The sequence below is a fragment of the Megalops cyprinoides genome, chromosome 1 (assembly GCF_013368585.1).
Source record: "Megalops cyprinoides isolate fMegCyp1 chromosome 1, fMegCyp1.pri, whole genome shotgun sequence".
NCBI lineage: Eukaryota > Metazoa > Chordata > Actinopteri > Elopiformes > Megalopidae > Megalops > Megalops cyprinoides.
In genome coordinates, this window is record NC_050583.1 from 10,759,988 (window position 1) to 10,784,915 (window position 24,928).

Below are 24,928 nucleotides of genomic sequence, written 5' to 3' on the forward strand. Positions count from 1 at the left end.
ACTTGATTTTTGAGACCTTGTAATTCCTGCAGTTTTTAAAAATTCATTCTATTTTTCCCATTTTCAAAAGCTAAGAGCTGCCTTAACACACTGGTCTTCTTGGAATCAGGGGTTTTTAGGCTTAACATATTGAAAGAGAGAACACTGTTGGTCTCCTTTGAGGTGCTGGGAAAAGGCTGTGTACGTGCAGGTCAAACACAGTTGCTTAAGACGGGTGTGTTGTCAGCTTAATTGCAGAAGTGCTGGACAGGTAACAGTGTAATTGTTAATGAAACGGGTGTTAAAGTACCTATTTGTCATGTTTTGTTCAAATGAAAAGCCATGTTTAGGTTATGTACACCTGTGTTTGATGGCTGGGTAGACCAGGATTAAATATCTGAGAAGGTTTTTCAGATGCTCCATTTCAGTATTTGATTAGACCCTCTTTAGCGTGAAATCGATAAATAAACCCAGCTGTTGACAGAGGGACAAGCACATGAGATGGCGAGGTAGACCGGTATTTTCGTTTTTTCCCCTGTAAAGGCAGTCTACTTTTGGAGTATCATTCTTCTGAAGTAAATCAGTATGCCTGTAAATTACAATCTCATCTTAAATTTACTAAATATACCAAAGTTTTAACATTCACTACTTTGGAATTTTCTGTCGGCGTTATTTGTTTGACTACGTAATTATGGCGCGAGATGTGACACGTTATGCGTGTATTAAATAAGTAAAGCTTTCGGTCTTTCTCGGTAGACGTTTCACTCATAAAAGTAATGCTGTTTGGCCAGACCATAATAAATTGGATAGCGGTAATGTGTTTTTGTAAAGATTCCTGCTGCCACCCATTGGTACAAACTGAGAAGAAGAAAAAAGCTTGAGTTAGCTGGTTTGTCTAGAAGGCTATGGGGGCCAAAACGGATTCCGTTTTTTAATTTTACATCATATTGACTCAGTTTACAAGGAAGGTTCTCCATGCATCGAAGGACAGTAAAACATCATTTTTGGTTACGTGGGTCACATATGAGTTGATTGTAATTGGGCAGAAGAAATTGAGATGGCTAGGATGCACCACTTTACTTTCCCGCACACATCTTGCGAATTTGATGTTTCAGTTGCCATAATACCTTTTCTTTTTATTGATCGTTGGAAATTGTTTTTAAAAAGCCGTTAAACACTGTTTTGCTGCAGAAGGACATGGACAATCCGCACTAGACATGGAATCAACCAAACTTAACACGACACGTCTGGGCTTTTAACGTAGCCTACTAACTGAACAGCAACCCAAAACTCTTAATTTGGAGTTACTTAACTGCTAAAACTACGAAATGTTTTCAAAATGTATGTTGGTTAAATGCTCAAAGTTCACAAGGTGAACATCTTGAATATCGACCTAAGCATGATTGATGGAGGGACCCCAAGCCTAACTTATTTTGTCTTATTAATTAGTTTCAGCGGGGTGACTATTCTGATGACCTTATGGGATCAGCCCTTGACTTTATTTTTTGTGACAAATCTAACCAGCTTCAACGTTTAAAATATGTGTATGTCATGCAGTCCAGGAAAAGTCAAGTACATAATTTAAGATGCACTGAACAGTTTAAAATGTTCTTTCGGAGAATTATATGTAGTATAGTGGATATTGATGCCCATGCGGCAATGTGTTAGCTTTTCCCAGAGAGAGTCTAAATTTTTAATGATACGCGGCTACGGACTCGCAAGAGCATTCGCTGATGTTAACAACTACGGCAAGCCGGAAGAGTCATCTCAGTTTTTATCGTTTTCTTAACCGACTCTTCCCGCTGACGCGATTTTGGTTGGGCTGAGCAGCTTGGAACAAACAATGATGTCGGAGCAGGAGGCTCTGAAGTGCTCCAGCGCACGGAACCGCGGGGGAGTACAGCGGGTCGAAGGCAAACTGCGAGCTAGTGTGGAGAAAGGGGATTACTATGAAGCTCATCAGATGTATCGTACCTTATTCTTTAGGTGAGTGTTAGCCTTCTCGGTCAAAATCGGAATGAAAATTACTCTAAAATGTTCCAGGGCCTGCATTTCCAGATCTTTCTGCCTGTCAACCAAGCTCGCTCGGCCGGCCAGCCTTCTGGAAATTGTGATTGGTAGTATTCCTAGAATGTCCCGCCTCTTGAAGTGGTACTTACGTTGTGATTGAAAACTTCCCATGTCAATCACTGTTTGGGGTCTCGGGTTGTGTAGCCGCTTCCGATTTGGCACTAGCTGACAATATTAGCCACCGTTAGCTTAGATGTAGTTAAATGTATAAAAAAATCAGGACACGTATACAGATACTAGTATCTTATCATTTGTGATATTAAAATGGCCAATTTACTAAATAAAATGTATTAATTGTCATTGCCAGCGAGGTAGCCAGCTGACATTGTTAGCTGTTCGGCCAGCTAGCTAGCCAACAGTGGGATTGTTGGCTAGTTAACGTTAGGTACGCAGCCTAACTGCAAAAATAATTAGAGTGTAGTTGCTGGTGATTCTTTTTCATAAATCTGAGATGTATAATGTAAATAAATAAATATAACAACCGGTCAGCTATATCTGTTACCTTTGTTCAGAATCCACCTGCCTGGGGGGAGCGAATAAAATGCGATTACTTCTAAAGGGTAACGACGTTATAGCTAGCTAGATAGCTAGATACGCATCCAGGGCACACATGATAGAGACAGCTAGCTTATTATCTTCATTCGTCTACTCCAGTCCTTCTCAGAATTTTGAGATGGATAAAAAACAGGCAGCTGCCAGAACAAGAGCTAAAAATTACCACTAGCTAATTGGCTGGCTAATACATCCATTGCTTACTCGGCTTATTACAATAAAAAGGAATAGCAACACAGCCCTGGAAGGTTTTATTTGAAAGCCCGGCTTCGCTAATGATTGAAAGTCTGCCCAGTTACAAAATAGCGATCTATATGAGCATCCAGCTAGCTGCCTGAACAACTCAATAACATAGTTGGCAAGCTATCTATCAGCCGGCTAGCCAGATAGCATGCGCACAGTCAAAGGCATAGTGGAGCTAACGGAGCTAACGTTAGGTCCTTACTAACTTGGCTATGTGACTAACTAGATCACTGACTGCAAACGAACTATGCAATAAAACGCCTGTGTAGATTATGTCTAGGTTAACGTACTGGTTGTTAAAGTGCTATGGATGTTTGACGTTTGACTTCGCTTTATTAGAAGATCACTAGCTTGCAACTAGCCAATGTCGAAAGATCTGAACACAATATTTTATCCAAAAAATTTTTTGGTTGAAAGCTAGCTAAGTTTAAAAGCGTGAGGGTGAGACAAAACGATTTAACTTGGCCCCATTTGAGAGAGAATTTGTGTACGCTTTCCTTATAATGAATTTATTCAAGGTAAACGCAATTACAATGTAAACTGTCTACCTTTCTGAAGCCCGGGCGTTGGGCGTGAATTTGCCACGGCTGTAACTTTAACATGGCATTTGCATAAGTCGAAACCGACCGCAAGAAAACTAGATGTGTGTCTCAATCTCTGTTTAAGCAAATCTGTCAGTGTGTGTGCACCATGAGGCTTTGCCAGGAGTTAGTGACAGGCTGTTTTGGGATGAACTTGTGGCATGTAACGACTTCATGTGAGAAAGGTTTGTGGGAGTTCTGGGTGTGTGAAGGCGTAATGCTGCAGAACATTCTACTTGGATTCACTTATCTTTACGAATATTGCTGGCACAGTGCGTAGGACAAGCCACCCACATGACCAGAAGGGCAGGGGGTCTTTTGCAGAAGTTTCTGCGTGCACAACAGCCGGGGGGGGGGTTGTGTAAATGTAGTGATTCTCTGCACTTGCTGTGCCAGGATAGAAATAATGGAGCCAAGCTGGCTGTCTCTTCTCTTGCAGTGCACAAGGTTCCAGTGCACAAGGTTCCAGTGCACAAGGTTCCAGTGCACAAGGTTCCTGTTCACAAGGTTCCAGTGCACAAGGTTCCAGTGCACAAGGTTCTTCCACCCTGTATTCAGGTGTGTTGTTCCTGGCTTTTCCTACAGCAGAGAGGCCCAGGTGTAGGCGTCTCTTTTCATGCATCTCGAAGCTTGTTGAGACGTTGTTGAGACGTTGTTGCAACGCTTCGTCTGCTGTGATCTCCAGGGTGTGGTTTATCTTTGCTTCGCCGTCAAGTTACGTAAATTAATTTACCCGTACCCTCAAGCTCTGTTTCAGGCCCTCCCCCGTCAGCCAGCCAGGCTCCGAGGAGGCCTGTGCTGTCGAGCCCAATCATTTTCGTCAGAACGTTTTGTGTCTGCTGTTGTAAAGAGCGCAGCGATGAAGGATTCATTTGTAGTACACAGCTCAGTTCAAAGAGTGCACCTGGTGTAAACACAGTGAGCGATGACTGCCTTAGCTCTCGTCGCCATCGCTGCTGTCATCTTCAGTTTGTTTTCGGGCAGGCAGTGCTGTCGGTGTTCTCCCAGTGGCATACAGCTCCATTATTAGCGCCTACAGTTGTGAAGCTTCTGTGGGACGGCTGTTGAGCGGCTGGCTGTGAAGCCGCGCTGTTGTGCAGAATCGTGAGCCGGGTTTGTGACGGGCGTCTCTCTCCCCTCCCGACCCTCCCCTCCCTGATGCAGGTATATGTCACAGGCCAAGCACGTGGAGGCCAGGGAGCTGATGTACAACGGGGCCCTGCTCTTCTTCAGCTACAACCAGGTAGGGAGAGCCCAGAGACTCTGGAGTGCCGTGCTGCCCACTCGGCCTGCAGCTGCGGCTCTGTCTCCTCCCTCTGAGGGACGGTGCGATCACAGCAGGGCTGAAAATGACGACCTGTGGTGATTTGTGGAGGGACCGTGTCGGGCACGGGAGGGATAAATTATTACCCATCTTCGCCCACAGCAAAACAGCGCGGCAGACCTGTCCATGCTGGTGCTGGAGTCCCTGGAGAAATCGGACGCAAAAGTAGCAGACGACATTTTAGGTGAGCCGTTTGCATGGGCGTGGCTGTGTGTTTGGGTATGGGTGGGGCTGTGGATGTTTTGGATAGCTAGGTTTCGTGCGTGTCTGTGATTATGCCGAGCTGCTTGGACCTGTTTGTGTATGTGTCTGTGGTTCGTGCTAAGATATTTTATGCTGTGTGTGCGTGTGTGTATGTTTGTGGGTGGCTCTGTGGGTGTATGAGTTGACCTGTGTGTATTTTGGATTTCTGGGACTTGTGTATCTGTGGTTTGTGGGATTTATAGAGAGCTCTTTGTATGTGTATCTCAGAGATGCCAGTCCCTGTGAATTTGGTGTGGTTTAGACGATATTAACCATCAGCTATGCAGCTGCAATTCATACCTAAATGAATATATGTATATATAATATATAATAATTATTGTTTAACTATTTAAAACCAGGATGTACTGCTCAAATATGCCCGCGGTTGAGTCAACCATATAAATAAATGTGAGTAGCCCCTCCACTCTAGAGGATGAGTTAATCCAGTCACGTGATTTGAGGGCATTTTTTCCATTTGCTAAACAGAGAAACAGCTGTCAGGGCACGGCACTAAGCAGACATCACTCTCTGTGCATGTCTCTTTCCCATCACCAGCATTGCACACACCTTCATGAAAATGGAATTCAGAGGCTGAGAATGGCATCGGCTAAGTACTGTAGCGACAGTGGACTGAGAAGAGGGACTGAGGATTATGTGTTAAAATAAACATCAATAAATAGATCCATGAGTATATGAAAACAGGCTAACTAGAAATGTGTACAGGAATATACAAATGTGGACTGAATAAGTGAAATTATCATTTATATATTTTTTGTATGCGTTTACTTTGACAGCGATTTATTTTAATGTATAATGACATTTTTTATTTTGGGATATATTTGTTGATAGTGTTTTCGATATTCATTTACATTTATTCATTTGGCAGACGCTTTTATCCAAAGCGACTTACATAGGTTATAGTTCTTTACAATGTTATCCATTTATACAGCTGGATATTTACTGAGGCAACTGTGGGATAAGTACCTTGCCCAAGGGTACAGCAGCAGTGTCCCAGCGGGGATTGAACCGGTAACCTTTCGGTTACGAGTCCTGCTCCTTAACCACTATGCTACACTGCCACCCTCTAACCCTTTAACCCTCGGTAATAAAGAACCAAAAAGTTTTTTGAAAAATGTGCAAGGACATATCTAGAAATTATGCAGTCCAAAGCGTTGTTGTAAGGGTCGGGTAGGGGGGCGGGCTGGCATCTACAGGGTGGACTACTAAATGTGACTCCTCCCATTATTATTCCTTGTGTTTTGAGTTTGGCGTCTCTAGTATTTGCAGTGAGCGTAAAATTGACTGACGTGTGTGTGTGTGCGTGTGTGTGTGTGTTTTGGATTACCCTGCAGAGCAACTGGTCAAGCTGTTCAGCTTGATGGACCCCAACTCTCCTGAGAGGGTGGCCTTTGTGTCCCGGGCACTGAAGTGGTCCACAGGGGGGTCAGGGAAACTGGGACACCCCAAACTGCACCAGCTACTGGCTGTCACGTTGTGGAAAGGTATGACGGGCGAGGAGGAGAGTTGAGGAGATCTTCTCAGGAGAGAGGAGAGAACATGGCAGGGCATGACATAGAGATAGAAGTAGTGATAGAAAGAGAGAAAGAAAGTGTGTTGAGATCTTCAGAGGAGGGAGGAGAGAAAGGGAGACAGTGCGATGTTGGCAGGGATGCCGTACACTGACATCAACATTTCTCCGTGTGTATTCGCTGCTACGTGTCTGTAAAACAGGTATGATTTACAGATTCCTCACTGTATTAGGGCACTCTAAGGAATAAAAATGTCTGCACATCTGGGTCACGTATGAAAATAAATGGCGAAACATCACTTGATTGATTCATTCATTTTTTTTATTTTGTCTTTGCGCAGAACAAAACTACAGCGAGTCCCGCTACCACTTCCTGCACTCCTCAGACGGCGAGGGCTGTGCCCAGATGCTGGTGGAGTACTCGGCCGCGCGGGGCTTCCGCAGCGAGGTGGACATGTTCGTGGCGCAGGCCGTCTTGCAGTGAGTGCCTGAACGCCCAGCCCTCCCTGCCTGCCTCTCCGCTGCATACCGTATCCGACCGGAGAGTTTTGTGTCTGTCTCTGTGTGTCTGAAGTAGATATTCTCTGTGTCTCCCTGTTTGCAGGTTCCTCTGTCTGAAGAACAAAAGCAGCGCTTCGGTGGTGTTCAGCACCTACACGCAGAAGCACCCGTCGATAGAGAAGGGCCCCCCCTTCGTGCAGCCCCTCCTCAACTTCATCTGGTTCCTGCTGCTGGCAGTGGACGGGTAAGTGGTGCATCGTGGGAAATGCGGTCCTGCCATCCTCGCAGTGTTGTCTCTGATAGAGTGTGGTCACGCCAGGCTGGATTCAGCTGCATCTCAAGACCCTGTTTTTTGTTTCATTTACATTGCATTACCTCCAGATACCCCTCAGTCAGGGCTGAGCGCTGTCTGCTGTTCAGTGGTCCGTGTAGCCCAAGTGTTAAAGCAGAAGTTTGTTTTTGTCACTTGAGGAATCGGGTTGTTTGCACGATTCCACATGCCTCCCAGTGCAGCAAAAGAAAGGGTTTTTTGCATGGTTGTTTTATTGTGTTTTAAAACATTTAACAGGGTAAAAATAAAGAAAATTAGATTACTGCTGTTTTTTTTCCCCATTGTTGCCAGCTTTTTACTGGAATTGCAATTTGCCAGCTCAACTGTTATGATTCTTTGGCAGCTGGCATGTCGGTGGGGAGTGAGGGGTAGTTTTAACTGATGCTACTGGAAAGGATCAGGGGTCTGTTATATCTGAGGAAATTTAACGAAAGTGCAAATGGTCGTGTTGAATGCATCTCATCCAGCATGTTGAAGGCCATGTGTGCGCTAACGTGACCATTGAAAACACGGCAGTTGAGAACTTTTAAGAATTTTTGTCTACATGGTTACCTAAGGCAACTGTTAAACAGAAAGGCTTTTCCCTTTTTCCCTGTTCTACACCTTCTCTGACACACTAGATCAGTATAATCAGCATTTTGCATTTAAGGCTCCTCACACTCACTCATATGTTTTTTTTCTTTCTGTTTGTATGTGTGCGTGCATGCATGGATGCGCATGTGTGTGTGTGTGTGTGTGTGTGTGTGTGTGTGTGTGTGTGTGTGTGTGTGTGTGTGTGTGTGTGTTTCAGGGGGAAATTAACGGTCTTCACAGTGTTATGTGAGCAATATCAGCCATCTCTGAAGAGGGACCCCATGTACAATGAGGTGAGTGTGTTAAAGCGGTGCTGTTTGGCTGAAATGTACTGCTGTGCTTGCTGCTGTCACCCCGGATGCATTGAGGTGCAGTGATTTGGGGTTCTTACTGGTTCTTCTCATCTCCCCTCCTCACTCTACCTGCCGCCCACAGTACCTGGACAGAATAGGACAGCTCTTCTTTGGAGTTCCGCCCAAACAGTCCTCGTCCTACGGTGGCCTACTAGGTAAGAAGGGGGTGTACGCTGGTGGTCCTGCAGGTGTGAATGGGGGTATGTGTCTGAATAGCATCGCTAGGTCACATTCAGGCGTTACTCTGAGTAGTTCTCATGACTGATGGGAGAGTGAGGATTTGTGAAACACAGTGTGGGTGGAGACATTATGTGCTGTCAGTGACTCACTGGTTTAGTCCAATCATGGATGTCTTGCTACCGCACATGGTCTTTTCATTGGTTTATATGAGGCAGTGATTGACAGTGCAAGCTAGCTCCACCCATTGTGAGATTGATGTAGCTTTACTCTCTTAAAACTCTCATTACTTGTAGTCTATAAGGTAGTTAAAATTGTAGTGTGTGTCTTACTGGAATTAAGGCTGTTGGGGGGGGGGGGTGACACTGTAGAAGTCCAGGGGTCTACCAACTCAGCTGGTTCATCGTGAACTTCCTGTCCTCCAGGGAACCTCCTAAACAGCCTGATGGGATCTGGAGAGGAGGAAGAAGGAGAGGAAGCACAGGAGGACAGCAGCCCCATCGAGCTGGACTGAGGGCCCCTGTGAGCCGCCAGCCGCAAATGGGCCGCTGGCTTCATAACCGCGGGGCGCTGGTCACCACACTCGGTCCCAACACATCAAACCAAACCCAGAACCACAAAAAGCAGAACCAGAACCAGAACCAAGCGGCAGACCCCCCACATCCTCTCCGCACCGCCTGGACTGGGCCTGATTGGAAACTATACTTTTTTTTTTTTTTTTCCCCCTCTTCTTCAGTGATTGAATATCTTTAATTCCTTTGGTTTAGGCTGTTTTGTTTCTCCTAGTTGTGGACTTTAGTTGTGTGTTGGATAAGGGAGGGAACAGCAGTAGCAATTCATTCTTTCAGGACTTTACGCGCAGCTCCACAACCACCACCACCACCACCTCTGGGTGTGACAGACCCTGTCCCCTCCAGACCATCTCTCTGGGGGGGGGGGCGAGAGACACTGACCAGGCCTCTGTGCCATTTTCCACACACGACCCCAGTGGGTGGGAACCTATTGTATTAATTATAGTAATGGTCATAACTTATACTCTGTGTAAAGTAAATGTATATTGACATCCTCAAACCTTAGGTAGGGTGGGGTGGGTTGGGTTGGGGGAGACAGGGTTGGACTGCATAGGTAGGTAAGGTGTTCATGTGGAGATGTGTCTTGAGTGTGGTTAAAACTAGCAACGGTGTGGACAGGTGTGACCACTGCTCCTCTGTTACTGTGTGAAAGCACAGGTATGTGTGTGTGTGTGCGCGTGTGTTCGTTTATGTGTGAATGTACAGGTATGTAGCTGATCACATAAGCATCTATTTGTAGGTGATCGTGTGCAGCATGCTCCTGTGAATGCAAGTGAACTCCAACGTTGCTGCTAGCTTGCGGGTTCTCAGTCTCGTAGCCTCTCCTTCCTCCGAACTTGGGAAGGAGGGCTGTTCCGTTTTTTTCTTTTTTTTTTTTTTGTTTTCCTCCAGACCTTTGGGTGGCGCTGAAGAAATTCTGAAGAATTAAATGAGGGAAATGCCAGAAGCAATCCCATTCACACCTGTCGTGCTGAACATCTTAACTGTGCGCTTTCTACGTGTCCATTTAGGAGACCAGTAAATTGTCCTTTAATGGTTTCAGCCTCGTACCAATGTCCAGCATGTTTCCGGCTACTGTCTTCTTGTTTTCTTTTTGGCTCTGGGACGTTTGCAGAGAAACTGAATGCTCACCACTTCGATGTGAAGATTTATGGTGATGTCAAAGTCCTAATAACATGCACAACATGGCTAGTCTTTACAGCTGGGCAAATAAAATGGATGAGTCCATAAAGATGAATATTTTAAATGGGTAGGGGCTGTTTGGAAGTCCATACTTGCAGACGTATAAAAGGTACAGTTTTGAAAGGGTGCATTTTAAGTCTACTTCAAAATGAACGGTAAAAAGTCGCGCGTACAATATGAATCGTACGGACACACCCACAGCACGGAATACTTGGTCTCATGCAGTTACACTCAGTTACATTCTGGAATTTCTATCGGTCAAGATGCAGATGACGTCGCAAGAATTGGAACTCGACACAACTACTGAAGTCTGATGAGAAAAAAATGCAATGTCTTAAAAGATGTGTAGTTATGTTTCCGTTCAAGTTGTTTAAAAAAAAAAAAAAACAAAAGAGATAGCTTGGACATAATCTTAGCCTTGAATGTATTCCTGTGTGTCTGGGGTATGTGTCTGTAGAGTGCTTTGAGGAGGGGAGTGACTGCGAGGTGTGATCTTTGCCTGAGTTACAAGAATGCGAGCAACAAGTCTAACAGACTCATACGCTTACAAACCAGCATGTTGACCCATATTTTTCCTGTTTTTGATAACTTGGTTTGGAATGCAAAAGGGGGGTGTTTGTTAAATGATTTACTAAATGAGTAAATAAACATAACAGTTGACACCTTGTATTTCCCGCAGTCTGATTTCCTCCAATCACTCAATGTACGAGCGGTGAAGTCAGGCACCGGAGCGAGGACCTGGCAAAATGAACTGCACCCTCTGAGTTTAACCAAATAAATGTCACTTTACCCTCAATGTTCCTCAGCGCTAAATTGAACTTGCTTCACACCGGCACTGCTGCTTATCTTGTAACCATTCGCCAGGAAAACAAAAACCAAACCAGACATCTGCATGCTGCTCCCCACGACTCGCCAAGCCAGCAAATCACTTCAGCGTTTTCCTTCATTTGTGCCAGATTTATTTGTACAAAAAATAAGTGCAGAATGAAAAATGAGTTGCACACACACAGTAAGTGAAAAGCGGAGATGGAGTTGAGATGGAAGAATCAGTCTCTAGGATCTCTGGATTAAATATGGCCTTACCGATTACAACCGCTAGCAGCCCTTACTGTGAAGGGCTGTTGTTTACCGCTGCATGCTGGTTCCTATTCATCCTGCCTGTGCAGGGAAAATGACAGAGATGGGTGTTTGCTGAGAAGTCAAGAAGAGGCAGTTTGGATCTTGTTGGGGCGGTGAGATGGAGCTGAAGTTCTGATGACCCTGGGATGACGGGACAGAGGACCAGGTCCAGGCTGGGTAAGTGAAGTTCAGGCCCTAGACTGCAGGGAGAGTCGTTGTGCCATCTCGGAGATGTGGTTCATGTTGGCCTGCTGGCCCTGGTGTTTGATGTACTCCAGGGTGCGTACCTGCCCAGAGAGAGACACAGATACCCTGTAACTTTATGTGGCATTTGGATTACACTGTTAAAGACAGAGTATGTGGACAATGCTCTGTGTGTCTCCATGTCTGCAGTTGATTTGTGTAAGACGGAGATTTATGTGTGCACTGTGTGTGTGTGGGTTCATCAGATTCCTATGACCTTCATCTGTTACCCCGCGCGTGTGAATGTGTGGGCCCGCTCACCGAGGTGCGCGTGTCACAGAAGCCATGCTTGTGGCTCAGGTTCCAGAGGTTGACGGCCAGCTGGTTGAGCTTGTTGTTGCGCAGGTCCCCGTGTGCCAGCAGGCAGCCGAACAGCGAGAAGGCCAGACCGCTCTGTCTGCGCACCCCCTGCAACGCGGACAAGCAGTCAGGGAGAGACGGGCACACAAACAGATGCAGACATGTAGTCGGAGAGAGACAGGTACCCACGGAGCACACGTGTGCAAAGACAGAGTCGCAGAGAGACAAGCATATGAATACACGCACACAGACTCAGTGAGAAACTGGCACACAAAGAGACAGGGAAGACACAGTCAGAGAGAGACAGGGAAGACACAGTCAGAGAGAGACAGGTACAGGCACCAACACACAGAAAATCTTTACAGCAGAAATTGACAGGTATAAGTGCGTACACATACATACCAACACACACAGAAGCAGTCAGACACAGACAGGTAAGGGTCCACAGAAAAACACAGACCATGCAAAAGACATTAAACTTTTACAGATACATGCATACATACATTAACAGATTTAACTGAAAACAAGTTGTGTGATGAGATAAAATTTCAAACATTCCTGAGCTAAACACTTCTGCATCTGTACAGACCTGCTCCGGGAATGTCCTCCTTTAGGGCAGCTCAGTAAATCTACGCCCTGTGTGTGTGTGTGTGTGTGTGTGTGTGTGTGTGTGTGTGTGTGTGTGTGTGTGTGTGTGTGTGTGTGTGTGTGCTCGTGGGTGCACAGTGTATGTATGTGTGTGCGTGCATGCTTGTGTGTTTATGCATGTTTGTGCAGTGTATGTGTATATATGTGTGTATGCCTGTGTGTGTGTGTGTGTGTGTGTATGTGTGTGTGTGCATGTTTGTGTGTGCATGCATGTTTGTGCAGTGTATGTGTATATATATATATGTGTGTGTGTGTGTGTGTGTGTGTGTGTGTGTGTGTGTGTGTGTGAGATACGTGGCGTGCTGCAGTCTCACCTCGTCTCTGCCCAGGGTCTTCAGGTGGTCCAGCACCTGTCCGATCAGAGTCTCGCAGAGCTTGTTAATCTCTGCCACAAACTTGGGGTCCCCTCCATACAGCGTCTCATTGGAGTCCACTGTGAGGGAGAGAGGCCGATCAGCTGTCTTTACTGATCTTACGCATTCTCCTCATACCACCACACTTATTAATGTTAACACTGAATGTCAGGCTTACTTCATTAAAGACACTGTAAAAATGTTCTGAATTCATGAAGTACTGTAAACTACTACATGGCAAATTAATTTTGCCCATTCACATTTGCATTTACATTTATTCATTTGGCAGACGCTTCCAAAGTGACTCACAAGTGAGGCAGAGTACAACACAAGCAAAAGCAATACACAATATCACAATATCGCAGAGCTGCATGACCAGGTTTCAGTAGCTGGCCAGACAAGGTACAAGCTAGCTAGTGGAGATACAAGTGCATTAAACCATAGTTTTGAGTTTAAGACGTAAGCAGTTGCTTTAGTTGGCAGTGTTTCAGGTGTTCAGCTGAGTGCGGAAGAGCCGTGTCTTCAGATGTCTCTTTAACACAGCGAGGGACTCGGCATATCGGATACGGAGTGTGGAAATTCATTCCACCGTCGAGGGACAGTGGAGAAAAGTTCTGGAGAAAGTTCAGGGCCAGCGATACGAACAGTAGTACTGTATTGGGACAGAGTACGCTTACCTTTGGGGATGGAGTACAGGTAGCTCTCCTGGCTCAGCGCCGACAGCAGGGGAAGGGCGCTGATGTAGACGCGCACCTTGGCGTCGCTGTTGTCCTCCCAGGTATAGTCCTGCACCATGTTCAGCAGCCCCCGCACCAGGTACAGCACCCCCTGCTCCGGGTGGTCCTGAAACACACACACGCACGCAATTTACATATCTCTGAAGAACTCTTAAACAGGTGTCCACATTTTAGCTACATGCTAAAATATGAATACCAATACGACCACATAATGTGGGCACACACACACACACGCAGGCACATGCACGCAAAATGTACTCATTTTTAAAGAACACTGGCTGCCGCATTACATGTTAAAATATGAATACCAATGCAACCATTCGTCTACTTGAATTCTTGTTTTGTATTGTTCTATTGTTTTATGTATTGTACTGTTCTTGTATATTGTTCTGGTATTGTACTATCACACATTATAATCATAATATATAATGATGAAAATAATATGAATACAACTACTACTGTTATCATACTCATTTATAGTAGTGTCGACAGAGGCTTCTGAGAGTCGGACAGGAAGGGGCGGAACTAACCGGCACCACCAGCAGCGTGGACAGGAAGTTGTTGATGAAGTCGAGCAGGAAGGCCTCTGAGGAGCGCAGCTTTCCCTCGACACTAATACTGCGAGGCACCTCCGGCAAAATACTGACAGCCGCCTTCAAAAATGCATCCGCTGTGCAGAGAGAGACAGAAATGGAGAGAGTGATGGAGGGAAAGAGAAAGAGAGAGACCGTGAATGAGGAGGTGTGAGGGAGGGAGAGACCCAGATAAAAGTCAAAGCTCAAAATCTAACAGCACCCTTTGTACTGTGTTTGGCCTGTAGGTCCAGCTGCCCTCTGCTGTGCTGTAGAAACTCACCCTGGGAGAGACACTGGTTGGCCAGCGCCACTTGTCCGGACAGCAGGTAAAGGTTGAGCCGGTTAAAGATGCTGGTGAGAGAGGGGATGGTGATGAAACTGTAAGCAGCACATGCCTTCGAAGGAAAGAGACAAAGAGGAAATGAAAAAAGAAAGAGATACTGAAATTAGCTGTCAGTAACATTACCACCTGTTAGTTCAGTTACCATTCACAGTATGACAATGTGATGGGGAATTTCACAGAATGATGACATAATGCTGTACACTTCAATCCCAGCATTCCACTCTCACACCCAACGCCTATACCTATGGGTATACTATGGGTGGAGCTAACATATGCTGTCAATCACAGGACTCCTATTAAAACAGTCAAAGGAAACAGACAATGAGTGCAAGCACCGCCCATCTGGGGGTTCATTTCTTCATTAACCCCCTGCATCCCGAACCCGAAAGAGACTGACCCTGACGAAGGCGGCCGTCTTCCGCGAGTGACTGCCCCTCATCACTCGCCACGTCTCCATGGCAAGCTGGTTCACCGTCTGTGGAGGACATGTCGATACTACTGATAACGCCAACATCACAAGGCTGTCACCTCATGGGCAACATGACTGCAAGCCATCTGTGGGCAAGCAAGATTTCTGTTGTACAGAAACAAAATCCACTTTTATGCAAAAAAAAAAAAAAGTATGCATATCCACATCAATGTAATATTTATTATTATTATGCTTAGGAAGCTTAAGTCTTTATGCAAGTTTACTGACAGTACAGAGCTTACATTGCTTTACATTATAAAATCAAACAGTGGTTTTCTGAAATGAAGCACATTGATGAACACGAAATGAAACACACTAAAATGCAAAAAATGAAACACATTGCTCATTGGTAGAGCAAAGTACCCTATGTGAGCTTTGAACCTGCAACCTTCTGCTCTTCAAATGCTCAGTTCAGTAACTACCGCTACCCCGTTAGTCTGTTAATGTATCTCAATGTGCATTACGGCACTGAAACAACCCATTGTGTAACTCCACATGTGACATTAGGCAGTCACCTGTGAGTCCCCTTAGGGGGGAGCATGTGAGGGTGAGAGTGAGCAAACACACTCAGATAGGGGTGGACAGAGGGGAGAGCCATGGCGGCTGGACTCACGTGGATGAGCTGCACCATCACCGGCTCCAGGTTGCAGAACGTGGCCCGGGCCTCCACGCAGAAACTCAGCTGCTGCTCGAAGTCGCGGCCGAACGACACCTGGAGGGGCGGCGGCGTCGCGGTTAGCTGGAGGAGACACCTCAGCAAACGCAGAGAGAGAGAGAGAGAGGGAGAGAGAGAGAGAGAGGGAGAGAGAGAGAGAGAGAGAGAGAGAGAGAGAGAGAGAGGGAGAGAGAGACAGTTGGCCTGCCAGAACTCACCATGCGGATGAAACCGTTTATCAGCAGGGCCAGGGACCTCTTCTCATCCTCCAGAGTCAGAGCGCTGAGATAAAAACAGAGCAGGGTCAGGTGCGATACACACACATACAGACACATACACACACACACGCACGCACACGAGCACATGCACTTCTACTACACAGCACACCTGGATGTATATGCAGGTACAGATAGACACACATTATTTTGGTGTGTCTCACACACACACACACGGTCAGGAGATCCCTCTCCCTTCCCCACTCACTTGACAGAGTCGTGCATGGTCTTGCACACGTGCAGCAGCGCGTTCAGAATGACCGGGTCCCGCGTCGGCTCCTGCTGGTACCTGAGAACGCACACACACACACACAGAATGAATGCCGATACAATGGCATACCGACACAAAACCCTGAGGACAGACTGGCGTCAATCACACGGAGCTAACAGACACGCAGCTAAAGCGGAGGACACCAGAGCGGAACCTACTTGATGAAGACCTCCATGATGGAGCGGCACACCTCCACTCTGACGCTGTCCTTCTGGAACATGTCCAAGAAGGGCAGGAACCTCTCCTGGAGATGACAGGGGGGAGAGACACCTGCTATCACACCTGTATCCTTCCCACACCCTGCCTCTGTCACCTCAACTCTCACGGAGCTCAACTCACTTTGCTTTGCGTAAATACACTATCAGTGGAAACCATCTTGTCAGGTGACAGTTACTTCAGGGTGTCTAAACTGAGGCCTTTCCATTACACTGTCTAAATGTGCCAAAATATAAATGAATAAATATCCAAAAAAATGTCAGCACATCCCTCCTTTGCTCACCATGGAGAAGAGCACAGAAAAGTCATGGAAGTAGGTGAGGATCTTCTTTATAACCGACTGCAGCTGCAGGGAAAATGACATGACAGAGGAAGGAGGTCATCACCGTATCCCAGAATGCACGGCTGAACAAAGCTTTGACATCTGTGTGCTGCTTACCTGCGGGTAGGCATCCTCAAAGGCACGGTCTGGGGTCATGTGCTTGATGATGTCAGCGAGTACGGTGTTCACCTCACGCTTCTGCATTTGTGTGTGTGCGTATGTGTGAAAGAGAGAAAGAGAGAGAGGAGAAAATACAGACTCATGAGTGACCCCCTCATACTGCATACACCAGCATGAGACCCCTCATTTATGTACACCAATAACAAAGCCCCCCCCCCACCCCCCCGCTGGCAACAGGAACAAACCCCAACTCCTACAACACTCACAGTGAAGTGTCGACAGGTGAACTCCACCCAGATCTCTGCGCAGTTGATGTAGTCCTGCGGTGAGAGACAGGAAGCACGTTTAAAACTAAGTTTTAGTGCACTTGGTGTATGCATCACACTGAAAATTTAAAATAAGACTCCTGCTCTGGGACATCCCTGTGACCTATGGCAGTTGTGTCAATTTCTTTGGAATTTTATGCCCTTGTGTGATGGGTCTCTGCCCACAGTCATGACGGTGGTTTGGGTTGGGAGGCGGGGCTGTACCTGCGGGCTGCGCACTTTGGTGATCACCTTCCAGGCCTCGTTCAGGATGGGGAGCCTCTCGCTCTCTGGAGGGTCAGCGCAGGCCAGGGAGCGGCCCAGAGACCCAAACAACAGGTGCTGTGAGACAGAGCATGAGAGAAAGTGTATCTGTCGATCATTTCAGAACTGCACTAATGAAGCTTTACATTCATTCATTAGATTTACAGCTGTCACTTGTCATTGCTTTTTTTCCCATTTTGTATTTGTATGTAACATGCTTTTGGCAAAGATCATAAAATATATTTCATGTCGATGAAGCAAATCTGAACTGAACTGAAATGAGAGAGGGAGAGAGTATGAGTGAGGTAAAAAGGGTGTTGAAACAAGAGAATGAGAGAGGGGGAGAAAGGGGGGAGAGAGGGGGAGGGAGGGAGGAAAAAGAGAAGGGGGAGAAGATGTGGGAGAGTATAAATGAGAAAGAGAAAGAGAGAGGTGGGAAGGAGAAAGATAGGAGTGAGGGAGGGAGATAATGATTGTGCTGAGTGGAAGTGGTTCAAACAACGGGGTCATTAGTTTGAATCCAAGATAGGAACTCTTTACCAAGGTAAAGCAAGGTGCTTACTTAGCCACACAGATAGGGGTATGATTAAAATGTTATCAATACGGAAGTCACCTTGGACGAGTGTTTGCTGAGCAAATGACAGTGAAATGACAATGAAACTATACAGTCAAACACTTACTTTTCAATTTACTGCTGGCAGGTCCAAGTCAGAGCTTGGCCAACCATAAAAAGTATGACAGAGACACACATGATGGGTGGGTGATCAGTGTGGACAGGCTCTTATGACGACGACCTCTGACCTTGGGGAACCCTGCCTCGTCACAGTCCTTGATCATGCCGATGAAGTCGGTGGCCCTCGCCGCCACAAACTCTGCCCGGAACGCCCACATCACTGAGTTCAGCAGCAAGGCACTGTGGGAAAGCACACGTTTGACGAGATGAGAGTATTGTTCTGCTGGCCTTCACTCTGCTGTATTTATGCTGCAAAACCTGCACATATAAGTAGTGGTGGGAGAGTGAGGCTTCACGAACCCTGTGATGACAGGTGCTGTCAATAACTGATTTGTCTGAAGAAATCAAAAGACTCCCATTACTACCAACGCATTGCGAACATGTTCACAGACTGAAGAACTCCCCCTAGTGGAGAAAAGTACTCACTTGTTCCCCAGCTGCTTGCACCTCTCCATCATCTCTGTCAGCAGGGTCTGCAGTTGAAATGCACACAGGTCAGAGGTCACGCTGCAGGCATCATGTGTGAATATAATCTTTACAAGCAAGTGTCATCACTACATGCTTATACATGCTGGTAGATTTCCAGAACACAAGTCAGGAACAGCTACCATGGAGAAACAGTAGGAGGGGTAAGGAGAGGGGCAGTGTAGGGGTGTGAACTGAGGGAACAGGGCAATGTTAGGGCTGTGAGGACGCCAGAATGAAATGGTGGGGACTCGGGGTGTGGGGAATGGGTCAGGGGTGTGTCCTCTGGGGACCTGTTGGAGTTTGAGTCAGGAATGTGGGGTGAGACAGTCTGATATGATATGACATCACTTCTGTGCCACTGTAGCACACAGACAGTAGGAACCCTCCAGTGAGGCAGGGTTTGGGGTGATGACTGAGGGGTCAGAGGAGTCAGGTGGGAGGTGTGTGGTGTGAGGGGTCACCTCCAGGCCATTGTACCACTTTGGGTGACCCTCCAGTGAGGCTGGGTTTTGGGGTGAGGACCGTGGGGTCAGAGGTGTGGGGTGGATGTGTGTGGAGCAGTTGATCACCTCTGGAGCCCTATATGACACACACTGCAAGATCCAGTGTATGGCTGGGGAGTAGAGCGTCAGGTAGACCGGGATCTCCACCCGCTGCAGGACCAGCTGGTTCTGCACGCTGTCGCCGTGGATCTGACGGAAGGAGCCCAGCAGGTCGAAGAAGTTCTTGTTGAGGCTGTCTTTCAGGTGAGGGGCCACCTCCATGCCCACCTGGAGCGAGAGAGGAGAAGCTGTCAGAATCTGGTCTCACTGCACTGCTACGGACTCATGTTTCAGGGACTTGCTTTGATAATGTCAGACAACACTGAATGATCCATTAAACAAAAAAAATTAGAGCAGAAAAAAACATTTCTAGGTCTTAATCGTTTCTTTTTTATGATTAACATTTTTTATTTTTTTTTACAGATACAGAATAATATGCACTTAAAAATCAGCCATTTTCTCCCCCCCGCCACCGCCCTCCCCTCAACCCACCCTTAACTCCCAACCAGTCGACACTGCAATCATGGCCCCAGTTATCAACATACAGAAAACCTAAGAGGTCAAAGTGAAAGATAATAATAGAATGACTGTAAAATAAGAAAGGTACAATGCTCTTGCGCCTCTCCAGATGGTCTTCGTTTCTTGATTTTATTCTCATGGTACAACTCAGAGACAATGTGATACAAAATGCAAAACCTGAAGGGGAGATCATCAACCCCCGGGGGGAGAGAGAGACAGGCCGGACTCACCCGACAGAGGTAGGCCCTGGCGTACACTGCCACGAGGGGATCCCCTATGCCTCGGATCATGGCTGTGAGGCGTGGTAGTGTCTCCTGGATCCCACTGAGAGAGAGAGACAGAGAGAGAGAGAGAGAGAAAGACAGAAGAGGAGGAGAGGGTATTGTGCCTTCGACATTGGATCATTATTGACTTCTAAGCGTGAGTACGGCATGGTAATTGTAAAGAAAAAGTGTAAAAAAAAAAAAAAAGGGTGAAACAGCGCACAAGGAAAACCGGCACTTACTCCCTGGAGAGGAAGCGGTTGCACTTCAGGATGGCGGCCTCCACATATCTGCCTGTGCAGTCAAGGAAACAGCTCCTGTTCCTCATCAACAAGGGGTTAATCCAACCCTGGCAACCCAGCCCACTCCATTCCTGTGGAATCACTATTATTCGTTCACCTGGCGGATTCCGTCACCAACAGAGAAGGTGACTGTATAAGCTGCAGCAGGTTCATATACGACAGGAGTGTCATTATGTGTGTCTCTAAACATGTGAAGCCAAGGCTTACTCAGATATCAGCTTTCCATGGCAGTCAGGTCAGGGTAGTTTCTGGCCACCTTAGGATGCAGACTGAAGAGACACTTCCTCATGTCACTGCATCTTGGCTCCTCTATGAGGCAGGGTTCAAATCATGCCTTTTCTTGTATATTACTTCAGGGCACAACTGCACTTTGATGCCAACTGTTGAGATTTTTGAATTTCTATAGCACTTAATCTGTATGCAGTATGGCACTAGCTATTACAGCACTGTGCAGGTTGACACACGTTCAGATGTGGCCTGACATTTTCTGTCTGTACTGTTGACCTTTAATGCAGTTTTGCTGAGCTGCTCAGGATAGGAGTGTGTGCCAGATAACTAAGTGTATGTGTAACTGCCATCTCAGAGAGTAAAGGACACAGCCTTGGGATGAGCTCCCTGATGGAGGCGATTTTGAAGAACCAGTTGAGGCAGGTCTCCTTCGCTGTGTCGTTCACATCTTCTACAGAGAAGGATTCTGGGGGGGATGAGGCAATAAAAGAGCGCTTTATGTAGACAAGGGACTGATTCAAACAAGGTGGTCTTCACACTGGACAGCAGAAAATGTTCTAGGCTAACTCCATTTCCAAGTTTGAGATAGAAAGCCAAAAAGAACCACACTGATTCAGACTTCAAACAGAGACACAAGGAGACCCCATTGGCTGTGTGTCTGCATTACTGGTAACGGAGTGGACTCTTGATAAGCTATATAAAAAAACAGGGTGACAAACTCAACGTAAACAGGGGCAATATGCATTTAAAAAAGACATCCTAAATACTCACAGGAAGCATCATCATGATTTTTGCTTTATGCCTTTATCCACAGTTACTGTAATATAAACAAAGCTATTAACATAAGGTCTCACCTGGCAAGGGGCGAGAGTCAGTGCACATGGACCAGATCCTCTCATAGACCAAACGCCCTGTTCAAACACAAAACACTGTCACCACCACACACTAACAACAACAAAACAAGGACGTACTTGCTTCCCTAGATTTCCACAGGTGCAGAGTAATACAAACAAACTGAACCAGTAATGAACATATCCACACTCTGATTATAGAAAGCAAGCAACATTTCAACCACAGAGGTCTTCGCCAGGTCAGACCTCCCTGGTATGAAACACTGTTCACCTTCACCATGTGATAACATTTTACTTGGGAGCATTATAGCAGTGTACTGTTACATTACAGCAGTGTACTGTTACACACCAACAGCACAGCACTATCACTTTCAGGTTCTAAGACATTGCTGGCTGGATCTCCATGTATACTCACAGACCATGTGTACTGCAGTGACTCCAAACGCTACGCTTCCTTACAGAGTACGCCACTTTCAGCTCTCACACACCCAATCTGTCACATACACAACACAGACCAGACCTCTGGCAAGGCCGAACACAGGGTGACTCTGCACTCACCAAATGTGTCGAGGATATCTGTGATGAGGACGAACTTGCTGGGGTAGAACTGAATGACAGACGTGTCTGACAGCAGCTTGGAGCACTGGGAAACAAATACACAATTTGCACAGTGATGCATAAGCATTACTTTTAATCACAGAATATGATGCAGGATAGGATGACATCATTACCACACAGAGCAGGGCCTCTGCACAGCTCTTACCTGGATGACGATCTTGAGGGCCTTGACCTTCTGGTCGGAGGCCCAGGCTTCTTTCAGAGACTGGTTCAGCTCCTCGATGCGGTTCACATAATCCTGCTGGGACAGGTTCAGCAGCTCCCTCTGCGAGCCCTGACCCACAGCGCAGACAAACAGGGTTAGCATTACACACACGCACGCACGCACACACGCACACACATACACAGCACAGCACAAACAGTACAGCAGAACTAACAATATACACACAACATTCAAAACAGTCAACAGTCTTCACATATTACACAGCTCAGCAACAATGTACAAATTTTACAACTGTCAATTTGTACATTAAATACATGAAGCAGATGATGTTAGGTAATGTTAAGACAAAACGGAGATTGTGTTAAGTTCAGTGAAGACTTAAATAAGTACAGTACAGATAGGCAGCAGTCAGGGTCATGTACAGTGATGGGGATCAGACATTGAGGGACACACCCACCTCCTCCAGGTCATCCAGCTCCTCCAGGCGAGTCCGCACTTTTTCTGAAACTGTTGAACCAGGGCTGGGTGCCTTGCCTAACAGCCAGAGACAGCTGCCTTAGGCTTATTAAAACACCTTGTTTACACATGCATACACTGCAAGTAGCTTTTAAAAGCACCTGAATGTTTGATGAGATATTTCTGATCCTTTAATTTGGGACCAGAAGAGGAAAACTTAAGAGAAGTACTTACCTTTGTCTGAGCCCATGAAGAGGTTCTGAAAAAGAACGAGAGAAGAAGAGTGGGTGTTATAAAATCAGACCGTTTGGCGGAGACAAGGAAAGCTGTCTCCTCCCACTGTGATCTCGTGTGTGACCTCTACGTGTGACCCCCGGCGCAAACTCACAATGGACAGCTTCTCTGTAGTGGTGAACCTTGCCAGGATCTCTCCCCGTTTTGCAGACCAGGGCTCGAAGTCTGTGCCCACCTCCTCTTCCTTCTCTTTGCGCTTCCTACCCAGCTCCTGAGGGGAGAGAGAAAGGGGCGGAGTCAAACAAGAACAAGACCCCACTGTAAACGTCCCCTTCTCCATTCGTCAAGTGCCTTCCATGGCCCAAGGGGGGGAGGCAATTTCAGTTTGAACAAATATGACACAGTTGCCACAGCCACCACCAGGCACATGGACGGTATTTCATCAAGGCCTTTGTGGCCCAGTGTACTGTCTACTCCTTCACCTATAACTGCCTGTGGTTTCAGTCTAAGGGACAACCCCTCCCACCCCAAGTCCTGCTTTCTGCACCCTCTCGGACTCTCACCCCTGCTGCGCCACCGTGTGACAGGCCCGGGGTCTCGCTGGCCGCCGCAAAGAGAGACAGGGGGTCAGTGCCGTCCAGCATAGAGCTAAGGGGGTCAGGAGCGACGGAGCTGGAGGAGGAGGAGGACGAGGAGGTGCTGCCTTTACGCCCCCCTTTCCGAGACTTCGACTCTGTCACCTGCGGGGAGGAGGAACGGGGAGAAGATGCAGTGAAGCAACTTTTCAAGGAATGACCCACTTTAAATACCTGAAGAATTTGCATTTCAGCTGGAGAAGGTACACCAGCGGTGGGAAGAATTAGATCTGGAGGACACCACGGATTTTTACACTGGATTGGACATTGCCATCCTAACCTGCAGAATCGTTGATCTAACCTGGTTCCGTTAAGATTCCGAACCATAATGGTCAACACGCCAAGAGTGGGTGCCTATTCGTGTGGAGGTTCTGCTTATTGGTTCGGTAAGGTCGTCCATCGTAAAATAGATGATTGCGTGCAGCGGGCAGCAGATAAACTCACAGTGATGGGCTTGAGAGGGTGGTAGTCGCCGAACTCCACCGGCACGGCTTCCAGGCGACAGCTCTGCAGTTCCGCTTCATAGTTTCGTGCACGAGAGTGCCTAATACGTGCCCAAAACAGTGGCTACTTTACACACGTCCTTACAAAAGGAATACAGCAAAGGACACAACCGCGCCGCAGACGTGACCACTGACGGAGTAGTTGGTGACATGCCTATATTTATTGCTACTATATCTAACAGCAATGTTAAGACACAGTTAACCAACTGGATCGGTCTGATAAACAAATACATAACCGATAAACAATACAGCTGTAAGCTCGCTAGGTAGACAGCTAGTCATCTTAGCCATTTTTGAAATGCATTTCGTCAACTATGATGTTAGTCGATACAACAGCAACGTTAAGCATTTTATTTGAAATAGCTACAATATTCGGATTGTTTAAGTAATAATATCAGTGATGAATAACCACAATCTCACTTTAATTACGGAAAATTTCACTTCTTACCACTGGACGGCAGCCATTTTTCTCCTGTCATATGACTCCCCACCCCTCTGGTATTGTGTCCATTTCCGTATATGATGCCTCTCGGGAAATTGAGTTTTTTTAAGATCAGATTTTTTTTCTAAAATATTTTGGACTTTGAGCTAATTTCGTGCATTTTCATACAATTGTTGCAAAAATTACACGTTATTACACGAGGACAACGGCCTACTTGGTATAATATTAATCTGTCAAACACCCTTTTTTTACCAGGATTTATATGTGCAACCCATGCATGTATTCATTCGTTTTATTAAATTGGAGTCAAGGGGGTATAAAAATCTCAACAGAGCATCGTGCATTAATCAGTGACGCAAATGAATAATACCCCTAGTAATCTGCATTTCGTCCAAATTTGAAGCCATTCTTGCATTGAAGCGTAAAGTATATTTCCATACACTATGATACAGAATGACAGTTTAAAGCAGCTTTTCGTCATTAAAAACTGCCCATCGTTACCGTGAACAATCTCTTAATTTTTATCTTAATGGTCCCATTCAGTTAC

General features: G+C 46.4%; 2 protein-coding genes across 2 annotated transcripts; one reads left to right on the top strand and one right to left on the bottom strand.

Moving 5' to 3' along the window:
• The first annotated feature begins 1,783 nt into the window (after positions 1-1,783).
• get4 (guided entry of tail-anchored proteins factor 4) lies at positions 1,784-10,816 on the top strand. Its single transcript, XM_036533361.1, has 9 exons — positions 1,784-1,965; positions 4,590-4,668; positions 4,852-4,933; positions 6,345-6,494; positions 6,862-7,000; positions 7,125-7,265; positions 8,143-8,218; positions 8,361-8,433; positions 8,881-10,816. Exons 1-9 carry the CDS (start codon positions 1,823-1,825, stop codon positions 8,967-8,969), a joined length of 972 nt encoding a protein of 323 aa, XP_036389254.1. The 5' UTR covers positions 1,784-1,822; the 3' UTR covers positions 8,970-10,816.
• A 350-nt stretch (positions 10,817-11,166) lies between these two features.
• On the bottom strand, positions 11,167-24,419 carry vps35l (VPS35 endosomal protein sorting factor like). Its single transcript, XM_036537321.1, has 30 exons — positions 24,388-24,419; positions 23,881-23,980; positions 23,365-23,541; positions 22,956-23,072; positions 22,802-22,826; positions 22,569-22,645; positions 22,094-22,222; positions 21,889-21,973; positions 21,334-21,390; positions 20,849-20,945; positions 20,192-20,239; positions 19,917-20,010; positions 19,195-19,395; positions 18,584-18,630; positions 18,226-18,337; positions 17,386-17,502; positions 17,122-17,175; positions 16,853-16,933; positions 16,697-16,759; positions 16,356-16,441; positions 16,135-16,215; positions 15,870-15,933; positions 15,610-15,708; positions 14,925-15,002; positions 14,465-14,579; positions 14,140-14,279; positions 13,550-13,715; positions 12,834-12,952; positions 11,833-11,979; positions 11,167-11,615 (listed from the first exon to the last, which is right to left on the bottom strand). The coding sequence occupies exons 1-30, from the start codon at positions 24,402-24,404 to the stop codon at positions 11,517-11,519; spliced, it is 2,892 nt and encodes a 963-aa protein (XP_036393214.1). The 5' UTR covers positions 24,405-24,419; the 3' UTR covers positions 11,167-11,516.
• Positions 24,420-24,928: the final 509 nt, after the last annotated feature.